Below are 18,042 nucleotides of genomic sequence, written 5' to 3'. Positions count from 1 at the left end.
CACAATTTGTACGTGGCAGTCTACTCTCCCTCTGCTAGGGTATTCTTGATAATATGAATTGAAAAGAGCTCTTTAGAGATTTTAAGTTTGTGCCCATGTTCAGTGTTGCCCTTCTTCTCTCCCTCCCCCATCTTTTCTCATTTAACCTCAATTTTTTCCCTCTTCATCTGATTGTCATGGATATCTATGGTTGTCTTCAATTCTGCCAGAGTCTATCTTAATTAATCCTGGTACATAGCAGAGTCCTTTAGTATCCCAGTTAATAGGTTGGTTTAGACAGCTGGGTTGGGCTGGAAGATTAATGAGTAATGGTCAGTGACGTAGAGAGAGTATGGAATGCAATTAAGGATCTTAACCAACAGGGACTGAGTAGTTGGTTACTCAGCGTGCTGAGGGAAGGGTGTGCTCAAGTCTGGAGACCTGGAAATCATACTGATAATTTGCCAGACACAAAAACTTCCATACAGACTTCTTGTCAACAATATATGATATCTAAACATTCATTCGGGTCATGTAGTTTTTGGTTCTCTGATGGAGGCCAGGTAGACTAAGAACACAGAATCCTGAACTTGGAGGCAAGAAGATTTGGGCTTATATATCACCTATGAAAGTGAGTAGCTGTATGACAAAGAAGGTAAAGAAGGAAGGAAGGGAGGATAGATGGAAGGAATGAAGGAACAAAGGAAAGAAGGAATGAGAGAGGGAAGGCGAAAGAGAAGGGAAGGGAGGAAGAAAGAAAAGAAGGGAAGGAAGGAATGTGAGAAAAATAAGGGAGGGAGGAAGGAAATAAGTGAGGAAAGGAAGGGGAGAAAGGGAGGAAATGAAGAAAAGAAGGAAGGAAAGAAGAAAAGAGGGGAGAGAAGAAAGGAATAAGTAAAGAAAGGAAGGGAAGAAGGAAAGAAGGAAAGAAAAGGAAGAAGAAAATAAATACTTATCAGGCACTTACTGTGTTCCTGGAACTGTGCTAGGTGCTTTACAAATATTTTCTTATTTGATCCTCATCACAACCCTGGAAGATAAGTGCTATTATTATCCTCATTTCACAGTTGAGGAAACTGAGACAGGCAGAGGTTAAGTACCATAAGTACCATACAGAGGTCAAAAGCCCAGGATCATAAGTTAGAGAGTATTTGAACCCAAGGTCTTCCTGATACCAGCCCATGCTCATTTTCTAGGACATCATTGACCTTGATATCAGCAAACTGTTTAAACAGTTAAAATCTAAAGATGCCCCATTAATAACATGAAGATAACATTTGTAGTACTAGTTCCACAAGATTGCTGTGGAGCTCAAATGAGGTCATGTACATAAAGTGCCTTGCCAACTTTCAATCCCTCTATGTATCAGTTATATCATAAGGGAAAAACTGGTTTGGATTATGTGGAGATCACTTGTGCCATAGGGAGACATTACTTGTTGTTTACTATTGATAGAAAGACAATTGTTGGGGAAAGATCTAACCCATCCCCCTCTTGAAAGTTCTGTAGCTAAAAATGCTCAACATTTATAGGAGTAATTCCTATTCTATGAAATTTAATTCAAGATGTATTTATCAGCCAAACTGTTACATTCCGTAGTGATAGGTGTTAGGGACAAACCAACAAAAAACAAGTTGTGTTGCCTTAACTATATGATATATTTAAAGTCATTTCAGTGAAGGAAGGCACAAGGGGTGCAATGGTGGGATCAGAACAAGCCTCATGTAGCAGGTGGCACATGAAATTAGCTTAGAAAGAAGATCCTTGATGAGACTTCTGATGTTATGAGTAGGAAAGAAAAGTGCTAAGCAGACCGGGGAAAAGCCTATACAAAGCATGAGAGAGGAAATAGAAAACCACAGAAAGTGGACCAGTTTGACTGAAACACACTGGATTAAGAAGAGGAATGTGCAAAACTTTGGAAAAGGAGCCTGGATCCACACTATGGAGTGCTTTAAAAATCAGAGAATTTTATATTGAAGGCATTGGGAGTCATTCAAGCTTACTGAGGGCTGCTAGATAGTCCCATAGTGCATAGAGCCTCCAGTCAGGAAAACATCTTTCTGAGTTCAGCTCTGGCCTCAGATACTTACTATCTGAGTGACCCTGGGCAAGTCCCTTACCCCTGTTTGCCTCAGTTTCCTCATCCGTAAAATGAGTTGGAAAATGAAATATCAAACCACTTCAGTTTCTTTGTCAATAAAACCCAAAAAGTGTCATGAAGAGTCAGATATGACTGAAGAATGACAAAACAACAGCAGTTTCTCTGTGTTTTAGGAATATTATAATTATTATAGTACAATATTGTAATATAAATATATAACATTATATGGTAGCTATGAAATGGATGTATTGGAGAGGCAAGGTACTCCAGTTGGAGAGCAATTATGATGAGATCCAGTGAGTTATGCTCTGAAGCTTCATTTATTTGCAGATGTTCACTTTGTAGATAATGTAGATGTTGAATGTCACATATCTATGTATGTGTAACTATATGAAGAATACCTAACATAATCATTCCTATTTAGGCAAACCAATAAATTGAATTCAATAAAGTTAGAGTATATGCAAATTGTAAAATGTGGTGGAAAAGGGATAATCCATAGAGCAGCTATTGGACTTGGAAGACCTGAGTTCAAATCCTGAAACTCACCTGAGTAAGTCTCTTATCCACTCCAGTTTCCTTATTTGTAAAATGGGGGAAATAACAGCACTTTGGTGAAGATCAAATGAGTTAACATAGATAAACTGCTTTGCAAATTTTAAAGCATTCTATAAGTTATTATTAATAATAATGCTTCTGAGAGAAAATAATCATCCTCTTGGAATCAAAACAAATGCTCCTATTGGGGGGAAATAGAGGTTTTGTGTATTTTTTTTTGACTGAACTAAATACTTTGTGACTTGTAATCCTTGAGAACATAGAAAATGAAAAGGACTTAAAAATGCAGAATCTAGAAAGGAGATTAAAGTTATGAAAAGCAATAAAGGAAAATGGACCATTTCATCTTAATGCTTATTACATTCTGCTCTACTGAATTGTGGACTTTTGGTTTTTTTAAACTCTTTTCATTAATTATGATGTGAAATTCTGTGGTACTAAATTTATACTGATAGCATGAAAATTAGGTTTGGGTTTTATTTTTTAATACTTCTGAAGATTCTCCTTCTCTGTTAAGTATGAGAATGGGGAGTAGGTCTGTGATTTCATTGGTACAGAGATCTAACCAACCATTCCTTCCACTAAAACCCTGCAACACCATTTCTATAGTTTCTAGATTTCAGGTGCAATGCTGAAAGTTGCCTATAACAGAGAGATTCTATGACTTACCAAAGATCATGTAGCTATTTATTATAGGATAGCAATAGGACTTGAATCCAGGTCTTCTCTATCCACACACTAAAGAGAGAAGGCAAATCTTTAGAAACATTTAAAAAACAACTTAGACCTAATTTTCATGCTAACAGCATAAAATTAGTGACATACCATTTCACATTAATAATGAAAAGAGCTTAAAAATAAAAGGGATTTAATAGAAAATCAGTCCAAAGATGACATTATCCATTTTCCATTATTACTTGTAATCTCAACTGCTTGATAACCAACTTTCTGTTGAAGAGCTTGCAAAATTAGTTATACTAGGACTCAGAAGACAAACAGATACACAATATATCACTGGACTTAGATTAAAAGTCCTGTCAATTCAGGTATAAAATGGAATCCATAGTATTACAAAGTAACCAAATGATGATGATGATAGTGATGATGATGATGATGATGATGATAACAAAGAATTCAACTAACATTTATATAGCTCTTTAGGGTTTGTAAAAAACTTTACAAATAGAATATTTGATCCTCAGAACAGCCCTGAGAAATAGGTCCTATTATTATCTTTATTATATAGATGAAGAAACCAAGGAAGATGATCAAGTGACCAGTATGTTTTAACTAATAAGTATCTGAAGCAGAATTTAAGCTCTTTTTAAACTATTTATCACTCTCACTGTTCAGGTATACTGAAATATAGTTTTAAAAAAACTGAACCCTAGCTTTAAGAATTTAAGGTCTGAAAACTATAAAAAAAAACTTTTCATTTTAAACTTTTTACATAAAACATCTTTTGAGCTTTTGAATCAGCATCCTTTTGAGTATAAATAATTACCTAATTTTTAAATTTGACAGTTCTTTACTACTTCAAAAGATTGATGGTCTTTTTATTGATATGATACTGCCTTCACTAAGATAGATTGCCATCCCCAGCATACCTTAATAAACAGAATGCTAGCTACTATGGCTATGATATTCTTTACCAACTTTTGGTCAAGAGCCTCCTGGAACTTGCCTCAGCTGGTTCCTCAGGTAGACTGTAAAACACTGAACTCCACTTGAAATATTTATAACCTTGGAAGATCTGTAAAAGTTGTGTTCCTGCTGGCATGGCCTTTAAGGACCCTAGTAATAACCTCTTGGAACTTCAGAGTAACATTTTCCTGAAGGGCCTTACTAAACCGTTCCTTTAACAGATTTTTAATCTTGTTAAAAAAATAAAAAAAAGCAACTCAAAACTAAAAACACTTAGAATAATGCTGCTGTTGTTACACTGAACTGTGTTGGTTTAACAGCCAAATCTTTCCATCTAGACTTTACTGGGAGTTTTGCCTATGTAAAGATTACAGGACCAGACCTGTAAATTCATCTCAGAAATGAATTTGGATTTTCTAAAACCTCTGCAATTTTGTTAATTCCTGTAAAAATGGGGAGATTATCTTAGCTTATTAGTGAAAGTAAAAAGCTTTACCAAAAAGGGATGAAAAAAAGCCCTACAGGATATTCCTGATAACATATTCTGTTTTAGAAAGTGGCATTGTGCTTTATATTATTAGCACTCTTTTTATTTGCACAGCACAAGTAAAAGATTTTGAAGTTTAAATCATATCAAGAAGCATTTGGGGATCATATTCTCAGAACTGTGCTAGATGCCAGTCTGTGGTACCATACTTAATGGTGCTGAGTTTCTTGTGTTTTCCCTTTTAACTTTGCATCAGATGTTCAAAGGGCAAGATAGTAATATTTGTTATCAGTTAGGACTATAAATTCAATACCTTCTTAATGTACTAAAAAATAAAAGGAGAAAAACAAGTATTTGTTGAAATGAAATATTCCCAGTTTTGCAGTTGTCCCACAAACAAGATTCCCCTATCTCTCAGCTCTGGACATTTTCTCTGATTGTCCTCATACCTGGAATACTTACTCCACCCCTTTGCTCTAAGCACTGCCCTGCTAGCAGTTCATATGTAGTAATCAATATAATAATGGATTTTTTTTTTAAAAAGTTCATGGATTCGAGATTAAGAACCCTTGAATTAATATCAGAAAACACTAAAAAAAAAAAAAAAAAAAAAAAAAAAAAAAAACTCTTTTTATTTTGACCTTTTTACATAAAACATCCTTTGAGTGTAAATGATGACCTATTTGGGTTTGTAACTTGATTACTTCACCACAATGCATTGCAAATCTTGATTACTTGAAAAATTGTTATTCAGTCTCTGGTAAAAGATCTGAGATGTAAGGGAAACCAGTATTTTCCAAAGGAGGATATTCCACTTTGAGATAATGCTAAGTATTAGGAAATATTACCTGCAATTTTATCCTCATCTTATCTCTTTACAACTTTTGCCCATTGCTAATAGACCTGTTCTTTGTGGCCAGGCAGAATTAAGACAATATCAGGGCCCTTCAGATATTTGAAAAATACTATCCTGACTCCATTGAATTTCTTCCCCGCTAGTATCTTTGTTTCTTCAGTTATATAAGCATATAGCATAGACTCTAGACTTTCACCATTCTCATTGTCTTCCTTTTGGACACTCCTCAGGTTATCCTTCCTGAACTGTGGCTCCCAGAGATCCAGCCATAGTCTTTGACCAGGGCAGAATACGCTCATTATTCTGGGCAGGGCAGCTGTTCTCTTCTTAATATGGTTCCAGATCATATTAATTCCTTTAGCTACCATATTATAGTTGCTTCATACAATCTATTAAAATACCATGTTTAGCCATGAATCCATCTTGTTAAAGAACTGAATTAAAATATGGTATAATGAAAAGAGCCATGGAAATATAGTATAGAGTTGAGTATGATTCATGACTCTACCAAGCACTTGGGAAAATTTTAGTTCTCTTAAAAAATAAAGGGGAAAAGGGGTTTAGTTTGATCCAAGAGTGCCACTACTGGGTCTGTATCCCAAAGAGATCATAAAAGAGGAAAAAGAACCCACATGCACTTTGTGGTGTCAAAAGAATTGGAAATGAGTGGATGCTCATCAATTGGGAAATGGCTGAATAAGTTATGATATTTGAAAGTAATCAAAAAAAGAGAAAGTAATGGAATATTATTATTTTATACAAAGTAATGAACAGGCTGATCTTAGAAAAGCTTAGAAAGATTTACATGAAATGATGTTGAAAAGAGAGCAGAACCAGGAAAAACTATAAGCAACAGCAAGGTTGTGTGATGATCCAATTATAGCACATTCAGCTCTTCTCAGCAATTTAGTGATCTAAGACAATTCCAATAAACTTTGGATGGAAAATGCCATACACATCCAAAGAGAGAACCGTGAAGACTGAATGTGGATCAAAGCACACTATTTTCACCTTTCTTTTTCTTCTGTTTTTTTTTTTTTTTTCTCATGGCTTTTACCTTTTGTCCTGCTTTTCTCTTACAATATGTATGACTCATGGAAATATGAAAAAAATGAGTGTACATCTATAACCAAAATTTTTTAAATCACACCTCTCTGTTTCCTTCAAAATAAAAAATTAAGAGGGTTGAATAAAATGATTTTCAAGATAAGGTCCCTCCCAGCTCTGTCTCAGATTCTCTGGGTTATGACCTTCTACACCTCATCATATTTGGAATAAATAAAATCCTCCTCCACTAATTAAAAAAGTTTCCTAAGAAACCAGGGATGCCTTAAAATTATACCATAGGAAGAAAAGGGTTTGTCTCTAGCCTCTTGAGAAAGCCAATAAAACTTGTTTTGGAATACTTTATTTCACTCACTACTTACTTAAATATTGAATGAGGTGAGTTCAGAAGTTCAGCCTTATGACAGTAGAAATTAATTCCAAATCGCTCTTTGAAAGGCATTTCTGCTGGTCTTTAGATTACTTTCTTTTTTCAGTTGGGAGAACATTCTGATTTATTGTATATTTTGTGGCTGTATCAACTAGTTTATTTCTGTATAAACTCGTCTTTGCATTTTTTGGGTTAATGGCAGTTCTCAGACCTAAAGAGATTGCCTCAGAAACGATGGATAAAGCCACTGGATTAAACAGAAATCCTCTGCTTTTTGATTCTGAGGCTGCACTGAATAAATATTAGTTAACCCACTGAACAGAGTAGTAGTGTTAGAACCACTAGAAATGGGTTCAAATACTGACTTTAATAGATACTATTTAAATGATATTGGGGCAAATTATTTTCTATTTCTGAACCTCAGGTTCTTCTGAAAAACAAAGAGATTGGATATGATGATCTAAAGTATCCTTCCACTTCCACTTATAGAGTTTTGACTTTGGAGTATTACTTTGTGAGTTTGGGTTTTTGCTACCATCATATCAAAGAGACTAGATGAAGTTTCTGGATGTAGCTTCTAAAAAGCATACATCCATTCTTAGAAAGTTGTTTTTACACTATTTTATTAAGACAACTTGGAATAATCTTCCTTTTTATAAAAAAAAAGTTTGATTTCTTAAGAAACCTACTAGTTCTAAAAATCCTATAAGCTTCAAACTCCCGTTACATTTTTCTATTTTGTTGAAAGTATAAGTGGTTGTAGAACATTGAGACCAAAGAACAGATGATAAAACTAACACACTTCTCTCTTCTCAAAACAAAGATGGGAGACTGTAAAAACATAATATAACAAATACTACTGGGTCAAAAATCTGACTTTTACTTAAGTCAAAAAACATTTTCAGTTCTTATTGTGTGCTGAACATGGTGCAAGTCATTGACAAAGAAGACAAAAACAGTCCCTATCCTCAATGAGTTCCCAGTCTAATAAGAGACAACAAGTAAATGATTATGTCCGAACAAGATGAAAATAGGATAACTTAGAGATAATTTCAGAGGTAAGGCACTAAGATTGAGATGTATTGGGAAATACTTCTTTTTAAAAAAATATTTATTAAACTAAATACAAAATAACAATAAGTATCTCATTTCAAGAAAGTGTATATAATATACAAGAACTTATATTCATGAGTAGCCATCTTTACTTCCTTGTAGGTTATTCTTTTGTTCTGTATTGTGCACTTTTTACTTTATTCTTTTATTCCGCTGTCATCCCACCACCATACTGAAGCAGGCTACAATTAAGCACAGGTACACATGTATATTGCACATCTATCTACAGACCCACACACCTATACAAAAACCTCTATGCATATATATGTGTGTATGTATACACACACACATACATGCATTTTTACTCATATGTAAACATGCATCTAAAACAATATTAATGTGGCTGACATACAATATAGATTTGTCTTTTGGTTGAATCTTTAACTTTGACTCTGTCTAAGATAAATGATCACTAGCTCTACCTTTTTTTCTAATAAATTCTACTCCTGATCCTTGTTACAGTGTTTCTGTATCTCTTATTTCTACTTTAATTCTTCTGCTCCTTAACTTGCCTTAAACTTAATTTAACCTCTCCCTACCCTGAATCTCTTCCTTATCTTCTCCCCACTACTCTTTCCTTCCCTCTTTATCTAAACATCTTGTCCCATATCATTAATCTACACATCCTTCTTTATCCTACCTTATCCTATTCCTTCCCCTCTATTTCTTTATAGATTTTGGAGAGTGCTATACCCTTTATGTTACATATATGTAGTGTTCCCTATTTAACCTTTCCAATGTGAATAGATTTTCAGAACTCCAAGCCATCTTCTCTGTAATGTCTCTGGATTGGTTCTTCTTCTGCATCTTTGCATTTGTATGACATAATGACTATTTTTACTGTTTTTATTTCTAGACAGTATTGCTTTTTAGAATTGGATCATATTTAACTCTGCCCCAGTCTCTTTTAAGCTACCCAGTTACTGATATCAATCTTAAATATATGGTATACATTTCTTTTTTGTTTTTCTTTAAATTTATTTTACTTTAAAAACAGAATAAGAAAAAAAACCCAGAAAAGGAAAACAAATAAAAAGAGAACATTGTCATGTGCCCATAGATTCAAATCAGGGAGGATTCAAATTATATAACAACAAATTACCAAATCAAGAAAGTATATAAATAGAGAAAACTATATTTATGAATATGTATTTTTTACTTCCTTATAAATTTCTCTTTTGTTCTCTGCTATATACCTTATTTACTATATTCTTTCCCCCCTCTTTAATCCTCCTATCCCCAAGCAAGCTTTAGTTAAGAAAATATGTATTTATAGATATATATGTACATATATGCACAAACACCTCACATACATACACATATATATCTTTTCTATTCCTGACTCTGCTTAATTCTGTTCCTTAACTTGCTTTGCTATTACTTAACCTCCCCCCATCCAAGGATCTCTCCTTTGGCTTCCCATCCACCCATCCCTCTTCCCTTATTTCTTTATAGATTTTGGAGGGTGCTATACTTTTCATGGTATATATGTAGTGTTGCCTATTAAACACATTCCAGATGTAAGTTTTCAGAACTACAAGCCTTCCACTCTCTGATGCCTCTGTGTCTACTCTTCCTCTGCACCTCATTTGTATAGCATAATTACTATTTTTTATCTTAACTCTGCCAATCTTTCTTTTGAGCTACCCTTAAAAATATAATATATATTTAATTCTGTTCCTCTTACTTGTCTTAAGCTTAATTTAACCTTCCTCCACTCTTGGATTTCTCCCTTATCTTCTCCCTCCATCTTTTCCTTCCCTCTTTATCTACACATCTTGTTCCGTATCATAAATCTATACATCCTTTTATACCCTACCTTATCTTATTCCCTCTCCCCATTTCTTTATAGATTTAGTATGTATTATACAAAAAGTATAGTATCATTTCCCATATAAAAAATTTTTTAACAATTTGTCCATGTTGAGTTACTTGAAATTGATCTTTTATATGTTTAATTTTCTTTTGTGTTCAAGTTTGGTTGATAGAAAGTCGTGAAAATCTGAAAGTTTGTTGAATGTCCCATTTTTTTTCATTCAATATTATGGATAATTTTGCTGGATATATTTTCAGCTACCCTAGTTCTTTTAATTATCAGTGGATATGATTCCAGGACCTGTAGTCTTCTATTGTAACTGCTAAGACTTGTACAATTCTAATTGCAACTCCAGCACATTTTATTTTATTTTTTGTTTGTTTCCTGAAAAATTTTCTCTTTGATTTGGGGGTTTCAAAATTTGGCAGTAATATTTCTATGTGTTTTCCACAAAGAATCTCCTTGAGATGATGGTCAGTGGACTTTTTTCTATTTCTACTTTCCCCTCATGTTCTATTACTTCAGAACAATTTTCTAGGATTATTTCCTGCGTTATTGTGTCAAGGTTCTTTTTTGGTCACAACTTTCAGGCAATCCAACTATTCTTGTATTTCATCTTCTTGATCTGTTCTCCAGATCTGTCATTTTTCTTATAAGATGTTTCACATTTTGTTCTTTCTCATTTTTTACACTCTGTTTTATTTTTTGGTCTCTCATAGCTTCACTGGCTTCTCCTTCCCCAATTCTAATTTTAAAGAATTATTTTCATCTTTGAGACTCTGTATCTCCTTTTCTAGTTGGTTAGCTTTTTTAATAATAATCTTTTTGTTTTTCTTGATAGTTTTATTTAGTTTTTCTTCAATGTCTCACATTTTATTTTTAAATTCTTTTTCTTTTAAGTTGTTCTATAAATTCTCTCTGGGAAGGGAGTCATTTCATCTTACTGTTTGGGGTAGAAACTTTTTTTGTTTCAGTGTTTTCCTCAAGATTAACCCTAGTCTTCCTGTTCTCATAATAGGTTTCTATGGTTGGGTACTTCTTTACTGGTTCAATTTTTTTGAAATAAAAGGATCAATATAAACTCTTTTAATCTGGGGTGGGAGAATGATGCCTCTGGCTTTACTTCAATTCTCTCCTCTGATCAGGAACCCAAACCAAGAGCTCCATCCTCCTGCAAGTGCCCATAGCCAGCAGGATCCCTGCCCCACTGCTTCTGCACTCACCAGGTGCTGGTTCTTTCTCAGTGGCATATCTGGGCCTAGTATTCACAAGGTTGTCCCTACTTGATGTTTCTATGGAGCTGAACTGAAGGTATTTGCACTTCACACAGGTTAATCCTGGCTGGGGATCTTTCTTCAGATCTTTTTGGGTTGTACCTGGAAGATCTCTGTTCTGCCCCAAGTCTTCCTTATTATTTACCAGTCTGTTCCCCCAGAGGTGCAAATTTGTTCTATATTTGGGCAAAAATTGGAGAACATGAAATTTACCAACCTACTCCACTGTCTTCCCAGAATCCTCCCATGGTATACATTTCCATGCACAACATGAAAACAATTGGTTCATGTTGAATTCCTTGAAATTAATCTTTACTATTAGTTCTTATATGTTAAATTTTCTATTAAGTTCAGATTTGGTTAAGATCAAAGTCATGAAAATCTGTAAGTTTGTTGAATAGCCTTTCTTTTCATTCAAAATTAGTTATAATTTTCCAGGATATGATATTTTTGGCTCCAGCAAATTTGAATTTTTTTATTTCTTGGAAATTTTTCTCTTTGACTTGGGAGGTTTGAAAATTTGGCAATACTGTTTTTATTTGTTTTTCATAAAAGATCTCTTGGAGGTGTTGATTGACAGGGTTTTTTTTTTTTCTATTTCTATGTTCCTTTCTATTTTGTCACTCCAGAAATGATTATTTCTTGCATTATTGTGTCAGGATTCTTTTTTTGATCATAGTTTTCAGGTAGTCCAGTTATTCTTATATTTTCTTTTCTTGAGATCTGTTCCTTTTCTTATGTTTCACATTCATTTTCTTCTTTAAAACTCTATCTCCTTTTCTAATTGATTAACTTTTTTTTTCATAATCTAGTTTTTTCTTAGATGTATGAAAGGCTTTTGCAGAAAATAGAATACTAGTTGAGATTTGAAGAAAACCAGAGAAGAAACTAGGAAGAAATGAGGAAAAGGGACATTCTAGAAATGGGGGATAGCCAGTTTCCCTAAGGGAACTGGCCTCAGATTCCTGCTAATGGTGATAGGCAGAGCTGGTGGAGGGGAAAGGGCAATTACTATTTTCATTTTGTAAGTGAAGCAGCTTGTGTCTCATCTTTCACTGTATCTCTTAGGCATTCAGTGACATCTATAGGATGTCCCAGATCCTGGTCAGTAGAATGTGTGTATTTGTGTGAGGAGGAGAAACATAGGGTAACTTGGTTAGAGGAAGTTAGAAGGGTCCCAACTCTGCTCCCAAATATAGGGCTTCCCTCTTCTCTGTTTTTCTTTGTTAGATGTGAAATTTTAATGGGGATATGGAGTTGAAATTGTTGAAAAACATAATGTTGACAAATGGACTGCATATATGGTTGGTAATGAGAACCACATCCAAACTAGGTTTTTGTTTGAGGAGTTGGTGCTGAATCTCTCCTTGGCTCTACTCTCTAGGATTAACACTCAAGCATTCCTTAAAAAGAGGATGGAGAAGAAGATTTGCAGAATAATAAATTGATACTTTGGTTTTAGTTCATAAAATGATTCATGGGGTTTCTTACAGAGTAATTTCCTACATGAACTCTATTTTCCTCATCACCATAGATAGGGTAAACATTATTATATTATTATCCTCATTTTGTCAGTGAAGAAGCTAGAGTCTCACCCTTTACTTAATCTCTTGAACATTTAATTAGACCTATAGGCTGCTCAGGGCCCTCGCCATTAGGATGTGTGTATTTGTGTATTTGGGTGAGGAAGAGCAATAGAAGATAAATTGGTAAATTTATCTAAATTGTTAATTCAAGTGGATATTTTTTCTTATTTAAAAGATTTACCAAAAAGAAAAAAATTCTCTTAGCTATAGCTTGTACAGATTGGTTGCACTTAATCATTGTCTAGTAAAACTTTGTTTATTTAATTTTTCCTCCCTTGGCTTTTCTTTTTTAAAGGACTTATGCCTGCTGAACACCAGCCTGTATACTGTGCTTCCAAGCATGGAATAATTGGATTCACACGATCTGCTGCTGTGAGTAAATATACTACTGCCCTCAAACTTACCACTACTTAATATAGGGATTTATTTCTCTCTCTCTCCTTCTCCCTCTCTTTCTAGCTTCCTTTCTGAATTTTAATAAAGTTACATGAGAAAAAAGGTAACTAAATGTCGTAATAGACAAACCACTGGCCTTGAGCTGGGAAGAGAAGAGTTTGAATTCTGTCTCAGACACTTATTAGGTGTGTGACACCTGACCCTGAACAAGTCCCTAATATTCTGCTTTTTTTTTTCATTTTTCTCATCTGTTGTAAATTCAGGATGGTAATAGTAGCTAGGATAAAGAAATTGGAACTTTTGAAATCAGCTAAGTTTTGTTTTGTTTTCTGCTAAGTTATTTGTTAATTATTAGATAATTTATCTTCAGACCAATTCTACCAAATATATTTCTTTTCTACTTTTTGCCTTATTTATAAACCAGTATCTCTTTAATTACAATTAATAGAATGACTTAATAGTTTTTGACATCTATCCTTGAGTTGTTTAATATTTGTCACCACATGTGTGTGCCAAATAATCTGCTTTGAAAATTATCAATTTATAATTTACATAACTGAAAATCCCAACATGAAAAAGCACTATGACATAAGAACTTTAAAAAAATGACACTTTTTCTGAAAAGCTCAAAGCTAGCACAATCAATATATTTTGCAAATGATATAGAATGATTGCACTAAAACAAACAAGATTAGACTAGGGCATTAAAAAAAAAAGCTACTAATGTTTCATCTTTGGATATTCAACATGTTGCCCTTCCTATGGGAAATTGATGCTATTGCCCTCCCATCAGTAGGACATGTGATTTGAATTATTTTTCCATTGTGACTGTTAGTGTATATGACTCAGCCCAAATCATTCTCATCATTTCCCGTGATGACCAATAAATAGTATATGAAGGGTGTAGTCTGAAATCAAAAAACAGAATTTTTTTTCTCTATGCAAAGTTGTAATTAGTCCAGGTATCAAACTACCAAATGAACTTCATAAGAGCTTTATTTTATTCAGTTCAACAAATTAATGTACATTTATACTAACTGGGATCATCCTTCCTCATCCCCTGATGTTAGGTGTAGTTTCTAATAATATAAAACAAGCTTATTAAACTTTGTCTGACCATGCCTCTTTTTGCCCCCCCCCCAATTTTATGTAACCCCAAGCATGTAAATATATACATCAAATTTATATTGATACTGAGAATAAATAATAATTTTGTGGCCCCTACATTGTTACATAACTCCATATGAGGTCAAAACCCACAGTTTAAGAAGCTTTGTGGAACGCTGACTTCATAAGCAAGAGGGATTAGTGGCCTAAATTGAGTCAGTCTTATTGAAGAGCAACATCTGAGAATTTTTTTCTAGCCATAACTAACACATCCAACTTGTTTCCCCATAAAGCCAAAAAAGTATTTATGGGAAACAGAAGATCAGAAACCTTAGAGATATATGAGAAAGCACCTCAGATACAAATATAATCCAAGAGTTTTTAACATGGGGTTTATAAACATGTTTTTTTCTTATTTTGATAGCTATTTCAATAAAATTGGTTTGACTTCAATTCTCTAATATTGATTATGTAATTCTATGTCTTTATGCATTTTAAAAAATTCCTCTGAGAAAGAGTTCATAAGCTAAGATTGCCAAATATTTTATGACATACAAAAAAGTTAAGAAGCTCTGATTTAAATCCAGCCTTATTTTACAGATGTGAAATCTGAAACCCTGACACTTAAGGCAACCACTTTTGGTTGTATTTTCATTTGAAGCATTTGAATTGCTCTCATTGGGAGAATAAAGACAGTGGCAGACTATCTTACTGTTTTCCAGGACTCTCTGCTACATCTGTACAAGCTACATGAAATAGCAAATGACCAATCATAATACTTTTAATACTTAATATAGACTCTTTGATCTGAGTAACTCCTATTCTTAAAAGAAGAACAGAGTCCTTTTCTCATAGTTTGAAATATTAGTTTCCAATTAATCAACATGTTTTTAATTACTATATGACCTTTAGGGATACAAATCCAAAAATGAAATAGCTCTTATCCTCTTCTCTGGAAGTTTGGCTTCACAAATATACAACATAAATAGAGAAGAAAACACTTAATTATGGGAGGAATTATGGAAGGCTTCTTGAAACATTGAGCATTAGCTTGACAGTCGGGTTGGACTTAGAGTGCTTTAATAGAGCATTATTCTAGAAACATAATCTGGTGGATTATTTTGAAGGTCTTGAAGGCAGGAACACTTTTGTTTTGTCCTTGTGCCTTCATGCAATTATTATTGCAGAGAAGTTTAGTATTTGCCCTGGGTCCGATTAACAGTAAGTATATGCGAAAGGATTTGAATTCTGAAGTTAGCTCACTCTATATGAAACCATGATATCTCTTGTGATATTTTGCAGATGTTATTGTATACTAATTCTATTCAAAATGATAGTAGTTTTGGAAATTAATTATTTTTTTAAAAAATCAATTATTTTTTTTTTCTCTTGTAGATTGCAGCTCACAATATGAAGACTGGAGTGAGATTAAATGCCATTTGTCCAGGATTTGTTAATACACCAATCCTCCAGTCCATCGATAAAGAAGAAAACATGGGACAATATTATGAATACAAGGATTGTATCAAAGATATGATGAAAATTTATGGAATATTAGAGTAAGTAGAGATCTTCATATTTTCTCTTCTAAGTTATTTAATAATATATCACTGAATAATTAGTTATTAATTCATTTTAATTAAATAATATTAGCTTATAAATAATTAAATAAGCAGACAATTTGGGGCCTAAATGACTGTGTTTGGCTCTACCTATGAAGCCAGGGATGACATCTGAGTTTTTTAATGTTAAAATTTTATTTGAGAGAAAGAAGTCAGCTATCTTCCAAAATAGAACTGTTTAATATCTTACCTGGTAACCAGCTGCGAAAAGGGAATATCATCAGTATATATTTTTTAAAATAAATATAATCTAAGGGTCTTCTCTATGATTAATTGATTGATTATCTCTGAAGATGGAGAAAGAACCAAACAGAACTGAATCTATGTTCATTGGTTTAGAACACCCTCAGATGAAGAAACTCCCCTTATTAATTAAATTTGACATTTGCTACTCTTCTCTCATATAATAGAATGCTGGAGCCTAGAAATAAGTGAGTACTTTAGAAATCACTAAAAAAAAAAAAAAGAAAAGTCATCCTAACTTCTAAAATTCATCTCTCATTTATGTTTTTTAGCACATCAATCATTGCCAAAGGATTGATAACCATTATAGAAGATGACACTTTAAATGGTGCAATTATGAAGATCACAACATCTCAGGGAATTCACTTTCAAAACTATGATACAATTCCTTATCAGTCTAAAACTCAGTAAACATTTCATGAATTGACAACATTTGAATAGAAATACAGTTGATGGATACACACATTTCTGGATTTGATTCATAATATAGAAGCTATCTGTTTTAAAGATCTTTTACAATTTTAAGTCCTTTCATGAGAAAATCTATAGTGAAGAATAATTGTATTTGTATGGGAAAAGGTTAATGTGTTAATGCCATTTTTCCTTGTGGTATATTAAACTTGTGATTAATAGTTAAAGCAATTTTGATACATAGCATGAACCAAAAGATGGACATGAAAACCTAAGCTATGAGAAATGCAGAATGGTGTTGAAATACTAATATGCATTTTCAAAAATCTAATTAAGTCATCAGTGCACAAATGATACATTTTTTTCACATCCATCATGTTTTGTTTGATTTTTTTTCAATACTTGAATTGCTCTTTCAAGGCTGATAGAGATATGTTATAAAAAATGTATTTGTGTTCATGATTGGTTTAAATGAGTAAAGCTACATGAAATAGCAAATGACCAATCATAATACTTTTAATACTTAATATATACTCTTTGATCTGAGTAACTCCTATTCTTAAAATTTTTAGTGTATTTATTATGACAGCATACCCTTGTAGGAAGTATAAGAATCAACTGCAATTGATATACTTAGTACAGAGAGGACTAAAGTTGTTGACTAAAAATAGAACTTGGAACTGTTGATTTCTCAGCTCAGATTCCTGTCATAGGAGATACACGGCCTTCCCATTTGTCAGTCACAAATTTTAGTTTCTTATTGATTAGTCAGTCCACTTGAATTCAAAATTCTGAACTTTAACTTCAGAAGCTTTAATATTAGATTTTAGTGGCAGTGCTTTTAGTATTGGCAATTCAGCTTTTAGAAGTGACATGGAGCAAAAATAATAAAAAAAGAAACCTTCCCCCTAAAAATTTTACTTTATATACTATTTTTTAAGTGTAACTGAAATATGTATTTCAGATTCAATTTTCATGTTAATTTCATGGATTTCAAAATTGCCTGGCTTTCACTGAAATCGTTTGATTCAGATCTCTAAGATATTACTAATTACTCTCAAATTGGATAATTAATCATTTGTTTCACTATTCAGGAGCTGATTTGTCAATAGCTATAGCAAAAAGCTACAAAATACAATAATAAAAACTGCTATGAAACAGTGTCCCTTTCGTTACTAGCATAACTACACTCTCCAGGGCCAGTAAAGGATACAGTGAAGGGAAGAACTGGCTACCTTACCTGAGGTGTACAAAAATGTTTTCTGTTGCACTAAGTTAAAGTAATCCATACTCCACTACCACTCAATGGTGAAAGCCCAAGATTCCTAACTTAGTCACTGACATCTGGAAGCCAGTGAATCTACTTTGCCTGATGAATGAGACCTATAGGTCTCCATTGAGTCAGGTTCTC

General features: G+C 33.3%; 1 protein-coding gene across 1 annotated transcript in view; it reads left to right on the top strand.

Moving 5' to 3' along the window:
* Positions 1 to 17,510, top strand: part of HPGD (15-hydroxyprostaglandin dehydrogenase) — a 48,336-nt gene extending 30,826 nt beyond the window's left edge. Inside the window, exons 5-7 of the mRNA XM_003773061.4 lie at positions 13,148 to 13,224; positions 15,751 to 15,914; positions 16,493 to 17,510. Coding sequence (XP_003773109.1) covers positions 13,148 to 13,224; positions 15,751 to 15,914; positions 16,493 to 16,631 — 380 coding nt within the window. The 3' untranslated portion in view covers positions 16,632 to 17,510. The remainder of the gene's footprint in view (positions 1 to 13,147; positions 13,225 to 15,750; positions 15,915 to 16,492) is intronic.
* Positions 17,511 to 18,042: the final 532 nt, after the last annotated feature.

The sequence above is a fragment of the Sarcophilus harrisii genome, chromosome 6 (assembly GCF_902635505.1).
Source record: "Sarcophilus harrisii chromosome 6, mSarHar1.11, whole genome shotgun sequence".
In the NCBI taxonomy this organism is placed as follows: domain Eukaryota; kingdom Metazoa; phylum Chordata; class Mammalia; order Dasyuromorphia; family Dasyuridae; genus Sarcophilus; species Sarcophilus harrisii.
Note: the sequence above shows the minus strand (reverse complement) of the source record. Positions and strands in the feature narration are given on the sequence as shown.